Genomic DNA, 8,213 nt, shown 5'->3' with positions numbered 1-8,213 from the left:
GAAAGGAGACAACGCAGTGAAATGAAAAAACGGCTTCAATTTTAATCTCATGAAATCTATGCGCAGTGTTTTTCGTTAGATATGAAGATAGGGTGTGAATGCTTTTAACGTCAAATTTGTTGGCGAATTTCTTTAATCGATACCGGTTCTGCTGAGTATTGACATGTTAGCCTCAAAGCTTTTTGTTTTTTTTTGGTATAGGATTTCGGAGGTTCATATAGAATTCTATAATCAAGTTACTTGTCCCCTTTTGAAGCCATTTTATTAACTGTTTTCATTTTTTTATTCTGCTGCATGCCAAGATGAAGAGTTAAAATTCTTTTTTTTCTGCATTTGATTTTCTGGCCAAAGTTTGGGAAAACGTCTATTCATAAGGACACTTAAAGGTCGAAAAATGAAAAATTACTCTGATAAGAGTTATCCGTACCTAAATTGATTTATTCAAAAAACGCTAGTTTTATTGTTTGAAAACTTGATGGGAAAAATATCAGTGCAACAGTTTCCTCAAAACGTCCTTGACTGCCGCACGTGTCTGATTGGTCATATTCTTCTTGGACTGCACTTTGAAGAACCTTGCTGGCATAGATGACCGTGTTTTCATCTTTTGGAGGTTTTGTTGCACCCATTCCAATAACAGTATACAAACCGTTGGTGCTCTTCTCTCTTGCTTTGCATAGGTCTACGGAACCCTTTGTCCATTTTTCATTTAACTTGACCAATGCAATATCATTTTCGAGCGTAGAGGGAACATAACTGAAAACCAAATGATCTACTCAATATATTTTAGTAATTCCTCCATTACCGGCCCGAAGCCCAGAATGGAAAAGGAGGAAGGAAAAACTACAAAAATATACTGGAAAATCTCAAACATCAGCTTTCAAATTGACTTGGGAAAATTTCCGCTAGCTTTTTAGCTATATTATATTTAAATTGTTTTAATTTTGGAAAACTGCATATTTTCCAAAATTAAGCGGGCTTAATCAGTTTTCCTATAAATTATTTTGCCCAATCCACAGCTGCCGGTACCAAACCATCAGGAGTGAAGACGAGAAGAGATAAGCATTTTTTGGCCCATGAACAGAATTATTGTTAGATATATTGGGCCGTGATAGGACCCTGTAATGATCAATTAAAATTTTTTTGTTAGATACATTGACCCATGAAAGTAGTTTGTTTTGACTGGCTCAGCTGTTGTCGTAATAATTTGCGGCAATGTAATGTGCCATAATTTGCCTTCGAAACACGTAACTAGTGCATCGTTTTTACTTGCATTAGGAGGTATGAACAAAATAATTCAGTGGCTAATGCCAATCAGAGGTGACAAAAAATTGGTGAAAATTAAGCTGGTGAGATTGAAATTTCGTCGGTTTTTGCGTTATTCACTGCAAGAAGCGCACTTTATCTGATGTCTTCTTTTCCTATTCTGAGAATGGCGCTAAAATTTACAGTTTTTGTATACTTTTTTGCTGAATACGTTTTCTCTTGTTGTAATTACATGTAGTACTTGAATGTAATTTCACTTTCAATTAAGTTAAATTTTGACCCATGCCTGCTTTCAATGAAACACATGAATGCAGGAAAAAGAACACTGTGCTGCATACCCGTCAAACAGTTGTTAGGAGAATGGCCATTTGATGTGCTATGGTATGACTAGTGTAGAATTTTGTATTATCGTTAGAACGCTTCTAGCTGGGGACTGGCTAATGCCCAAAACTCTATCAAATTTGAAAGGTTCATCGAAGAAAGGTGAGTTCGCCTGACAATTAAGTAAACACTTTTGTCCCCGTTGCTCTCTCAAAGCTATATATAAATGATATTTGATTCGTGAAATAATTAATTTCGTTTCCAAGTAATAAAAGTAAAATTTCACTGAAAAATAGCTATTAAAACAACCAAGTTATGTCAGTTCTTTGAATTGAAGAATTGAAGCTAAGGACTATCCCAGAATAAGTAACTACGAAGTAGAGAATTAATGAACGCAATCAAATATTAACCTGATATTCAAAACTAAAAATTATATATACCTTACAACAGTCGGAGGAATCCCGATTCCACTAAGTCAGAGTAATAACCTAATCAAAAAGGCTGATTAATCGCATTTTTCCAACACTCTTTCTACTTAGAAAAGTTGAACTCACGTGTCAGTTTCGTCTCTCAAACTATAACTAATTTATTTGACGAACGACTGCTTTTCAGATTCGCAAATTCTTCTCTGAGCATTTTTCTTGTGCCCAAGGGTACTCAATTTTATCAGTTTTTTTATCAGCCAAATGTATCATGTCGTTCCTTTTTGAACATTTTGACCTAACATCTAAGCGTAATATTGGGTGTAGAAGGTCAGTCACAAGATGCAACTAATCTTATGTGAATGTTGTTGCGACATGATTGGAGATGCGTGTTTAACTCGGTTTGGTGGTTTCAGAATATGGCACAATTCATTTTTCATGCTGAGCAATATGTGAGCAATATGACTCACGCTGGTTTTTACTCTATCCCATTACCGGATACGTATCCGATTTAAACTACGTTACCTTTGTTTCCCTTTTAGGTTGGAGTAAAGCTTAGTTTCAAATAAAATTTCAGTTTCTCCTTAGGGTCATAAAATAAAAAGAAAGAAAAAAAACCTTAGCTCCTTTTGTCCCTTGTTCCCTTGCAAAATAGTTGCAGCGCTTATACTTTGGGGTTAGAGAGAAATTTATCTGAACTCTTAACGTCTGATCGAGGTCTTCGTAAAACGTTTTGACTCTGAAAAATTGTTGTTTCTTTCAAAGAAGAATAAAAAAATCGTGTTTCATCTTTTACAAAAGAACGGTTTTGAGTAGTGGAAAATACCCGTTGTTTTTCCTCAATGCCTATGAAATTGTCCCGAGAGTGACCCTTCAAATTTTCAGGACGACAGGTCTTGAGGAGTTAAGGTTTTCAGGGCTTGCGGGAGTGGGGCTCTTGAAATTATGGACGCTTAGTTTTGGGGCAATCAGGAACCCTGAAGCTGTATCAGAGAGTGGCAGATCGATAATTCATGCTCTGATAACTCAGTCAAGGAATTAGTGTGGTCAACATTTCTTGTTTGCTCAATGAACTTATTCAAACATAGTAAACTAGCAAATCACCTATTCATTATACCATTATTCCTACTGGCTTTCTTTCACGTACTAAACCAAAAACGCCAACGGATTTCCAGTCATATCAATCGATTCCCAACTTTCATCTTTGTGGAAAAATTCCACAAGATGTCAATCTTAGTCGACAGAAAAGGCACCATTTAAACAACTTTGCAATCGGTACAACAAACCAAAACTAATTCTTTTTTTTTAAAAAAGACGACTCAAAGTGTTGCATTCCAGGAGTGAAAAAAAAATTAATTCAAAAATTATATCTAGACTGCAAGCATGTTAAAGCAGTTACGCTCGAACGGCTTGTTTAACAATCTCCAAGAAGCCCAGTTCAACGTTCGCGAAGTACTACGTTACTGTGATCATTGCAGTGACCAAATCATTAATTGGCGTCTTACCGGTCCTTTGGTTCATGCTTCTGGCCTTATAATTGATAGAATTTGTAACGAATTAGGACTGGTTATTAACGAAAGGCCGCTATTGGAAAACATTTGCTTCAGGAACGCCCCTTTGTTAGATCCTAAATACTTTATCCCTAAAACCGTGGACACTATTGATCCCGATATTAATTGCGTTTGCGCTGCACTTAGCACAATTTTGACCAAAACCCTAATCAAAATGTAAAATTGAAGAAATCTTTCTTTCCTTACAAAAGGAAAGCCCGGATCGCCACTCATTAAAACTGATTGACGCTGCCCTTCTATTTAATGGCCCAGATGATCTTAATTTCGCTACAAAAACAGATTTGAGAATGCAAGCCCGAACTTTCAAAACTAGTATTTACATGTTTTATGAAACCGATGAGTTTGAGAAAGCCCACTGGGATTGTTATATCGGAAACAACATGGCCCCAAATAGAGGAGGAATTTAATTAAAGGCCGGCATCTGCGGTGGAACATTGCATTGTTTTTTTTGTTATCCGTGTAAAGCCAAAAGAATGATGGGTAAGTCGTTTAATTTTGATAACATAATTTTCTAAACCGGACTAGCACACACATGACAATTATATAAACTAAACTAGAGTTAGTTTTTGATCAGCATAGGGACGCTCACTTTGTCCTCTCTTTATTTCCATTAGCACTTGGTGCTCAGCTCTTCCATCTTCTGACAAGTCGCTATCATCCGTTGGTTGATGATGTCGTTGTTCGTTTTGACGATGTTGTTGTTCGCTTTGCTGCTGTTGTTGCTCGCTTTGCTGCTGTTGTCGCTCGTCCTCAGGCAAGGCGATGAAAGCACCAATTTGCAGCCCTAATCTACGGAGCACCGGGACTTTGTGCGGGAGTTTCAGAGGTGGGAGGAGAAATTGGTACGGATGAAGCCAATTCCTGCCGTCTATTTTCAATGCTCCCGGGCTATCAGTGCCATTACAAAGCTGTTGAAAGATGCCATAGCCTTCGTACCACCAATCATCATTGAGAGACCGTGGCTTTTCACAGCGCCACAAGATAAGTCGAACTGGTGTGTGGTAGAAAAAAAAACTGAGTTTGAGTTATTTAAACTTGTAACTATGTCCTTAACCCCTTTTTAAATACTATTCCAGTTCCAATTGTTACTCAAGAAATTGTTTGTTTGGCCTAAAAATGTAGTTACAATATAGGTAAGTCTTTATAAAATATTTTCACAAAGGAACTACAGAGTCCAGTCGTGTTAGCATGAACTTCATGTGCTAGTTTATTTAAGTGCTTTTACACCACATCGTTGCTGTCCAAATGATATTCTTCTTTAGCGTTTGCGTGGGCACATTTTTCAAACAAGGTGAATAAAGTATTGATTGGAGTGCTGGTAGCGGTTCATTGGTCAAACTGTTGACCCACTTAGATAACATAGCCGCCTTAAATTTTTTGCCCGCCGCACTATCCAGTAAAAGCAATAATTGATTTTCTTCTTCCAGTTGTAAAATATCAAATCTACTTGCGCAAAATTGTACCCGCTGGAAAACGACAACCAAATCTAGAACTTTCGACTCCAATTTAGAAGAAATACGATAAAAGTGTTTTTTCGGGATTATAATTTTGATAGGTACTGATATTGATTGTTTTGTGGCTAAAGAGACTAATTTTTTTCTAGATAAACGAATTTACAAAGTTTTATTCGCTTATATTCGACCGATCGGTAAAAATTAACCGTTGGTTAAATCGTCTCTGCTAACTTCCTCCCTTCAATTTCACCTTCTCGGTTGTCACAACGTACGTAGTAAGGCGGCATCGCAGGTCCGCCTTCGTCGCTAACATCCTGTTTGGAATCTGGCTCTGCTGCGGTGGAGTCAAAGAGCAACCTATATATATCCACCGACGTATTCACATCCTCGCGTTTTACAGGTCGAATAATGATTTTTATTAACTCATTTGGAGCTAGAGGTCGACCAAGGGAGTTTTTTTATTTGGAATGAGTTTTCTTCTACTGAGTACTCTTGGTCGGATTTCCTGAACTACACTCTGGTTTTTAATCCTCCACTAAATCCGTAGTCCCAGCCTAGATTTGTAATCGCGGTTCTGTTGGCCAAGCATTCGAAAGAAAGCAGTCGAACTCATATTACTCTGGTTCCCCAACTTCCAGAAGAATTACGTTCCCATATATAAACTCCATCAAATGCCTGTTCCATGTATCTTTGACCTCTCTAATTTTAAAAAAGACAACCAAGAGTAAAGCAGTGCCAATCGAAGTGCGTGCCACTTATTTTTGGTACCTAGCGATGAGATTTTTTCTGAGGGTAGAATTATTTGTTTTCTTGGCCATCTAGTTAACTCAATTTTTAAGTGTTTTTTTAATCTCCGTAAACGTTTGTTTGCTTATCTTTCTGAGGTGAACTATCTATCAACCTCACGCTCGCTCAGCCTAAGTGCGCAGGTTAATTGTTAGTGGTATCCGGATTTGACGAATACACCACCCAAGAGTGTAACCGAACAAATGAGTATATAAACGAAAGCAACGAAACACTACTCTTGAAAAAAGGCAAAATCAAAACTAATTTTCCTAGTTACAGTTAAAGGGGTAATAAATTCAATTAGAGCACTTTTCCGAATAAAATGGGCGAAATGTAAATAAATAGGTGTGAAAAACTAACATTTTCAGTTGTCATCGGCTCCCTCTTCCCCTCCCTTTTAAAGTATAAAATCTTGACGCACGCCAACTTCTCTCGGTAGTCCCTGCTCCTCTGCGTTTTTCCACTAGGTCCGGTGGGTGATGAGTTGTCAAAAAGAAGGAGTCTTAAGTGTCGTCTTCCAATTGAGTTGATACCCTTCCGTCGCGTTCAGAGTATGTTGGCACCTGAATGCGATCAGTCATTTTGAAGTTCATCGGCCCTTGTCTACTCAAACCAGCATTTCTCTTAGCAGGCGCTCCCAACAATTAAATCTGCTCCTTCTGGCTCTGGGGCTCGTCAGAGTAACAGCAGTATTTCACTCGATACACGATTTTTTCACTATAACTTGGCAGAGTCCTGTTTAAGTCATCTAGAGTGCAATCACTAAGAATGCAGCTAACACAAACCACACAAATCAGCTTACAGGTGCGCTGTGGTTAGCCCGCCAAAGGAATGGAGCCTGTTAAATGATAACTCCTTGTGCATCTGTCTGTGGGCTTCCTCACAAAACCAATCTGGAATTTTCACCAAAAACAGTCCGCAGTAAGGGGTGTTGTTGAATCCTTACAACATGTCCGGTCTCGTACTGACAAGTTCTTGGGTCCGGATCCGATACCTAACTACCACTGGTGTCCTCTATAGTCCTCTGCAAAGTGGTCGAGTTAGACACAATTGCAGCCGGTGATCCACTCGCCACTATCAAAGGCTTGTGAGCTGTAGTTGAGAAGTCTGTTATCGCTGGATCGCGAGTAAACCAAGTAGGTCAAGTCGTCGAAGTACTCCGCGTAAGGTTCTTCCGGTAGTGCTACACCTGTTGTGGGCACGAAGCTTTAGAACCGCTGTTTTCAAGTCGAAAAACAAACTAGAAAGGCACGTAGATTCTCCAACTCGTGATATTGAAAATGTTTTTAGATGCAGTTTAAGTTGATTACTGCCGCAACAATGTGAAATGAGTTTCTCCTCCTAATTTCGGCACAGCTATCTTTTCTCTCCGATATCAAAATAAAACTCCAAGAGAAGCTGTATCGTGTCGCTGTTGAACCGTCTTCAATTGGTTGAGGTACTGGCACTGCGCAATATAATTTATGAAATTCGTTAACGTGGTGCACAGGCACTTTTATAAGAACCTTTATGGCTGTTTTTGTAAGCACTGTTGACTCTACTAGTGCAAAGTCGTGATACTTTAAAAAATCGGAACGGGGTATAGCTTCCTGCATCATGTCAAGTTTGAATTCGTTAAGAAAATGCTGCAAATTTTTCGGGAGTACAAGTGTTGCTGGAATATAGCAACAGGCTAAACTACCCAATGCGTTGCCTAGTATTTAGCCAAAATTGTGAAGTCTGACTTCAAATGCAGCCAATTCTGCTCTCATGCAAGCATAGTTTGGGTGAAGTTCGTCATTAACACAATAAATTGAGCAGCAACCACTGCTGAGCTCTGTTTGTTGTTGTGGCAGGCCCTCCAATATGTTACTCCAATGTCGGTGCTATTGATTAGCTCTCCCGAAAAATTCCTGATCTTATGGAAATTTCCATTAGAATTACGGCTGATCAACTTCGATTGCCCTTGTGTTTTGTTTAATGAGTGGCCCAGTAGGTGGATTCTTTCCCCTGATTCAAGAGTGATCTTTCGCACCGCTCCGTTTCGAAATTCTGTCTCTTTTCTAATCTATCACAGTCTCCACCGCCGTACAACCCGAAAAATGAGAAGTAATGACAAAAACCAGCTTTTAAGGTTGGCGCGAGGACAATAGGAGCAGTTATCCTACCTAGCAGTGGTTTGACGAATCGCTTCGACCTCTACATGCGTGTCTCTCTCTTCCGTCCAAGTAAATTTAAGCCTTTTCCCGCATTTCGGTAAGAACGATATCAATTTCTAGCATTTCATATGTTAATACCTTCAGTGTGAAATAAGTTTTATTCATCAAAACTTCAGTAGTAAAATTATTTTTTGCAAAACCGTCCCTGGTGCTTGTTTCATCGCATTGCAATTTCGTATTGGAATTCCAGGAAAACTA

General features: G+C 38.7%; 1 protein-coding gene across 1 annotated transcript in view; it reads right to left on the bottom strand.

Annotated features, from left to right (window-relative positions):
* Positions 1–437: 437 nt before the first annotated feature.
* LOC142336695 (trypsin-3-like) overlaps positions 438–8,213 on the bottom strand; it is a 29,248-nt gene continuing 21,472 nt past the window's right edge. Inside the window, exon 3 of the mRNA XM_075385607.1 lies at positions 438–753. Coding sequence (XP_075241722.1) covers positions 438–753 — 316 coding nt within the window. The remainder of the gene's footprint in view (positions 754–8,213) is intronic.

The sequence above is a fragment of the Convolutriloba macropyga genome, chromosome 3 (assembly GCF_964194025.1).
Source record: "Convolutriloba macropyga chromosome 3, txConMacr16.3, whole genome shotgun sequence".
NCBI lineage: Eukaryota > Metazoa > Xenacoelomorpha > Acoela > Convolutidae > Convolutriloba > Convolutriloba macropyga.
Note: the sequence above shows the minus strand (reverse complement) of the source record. Positions and strands in the feature narration are given on the sequence as shown.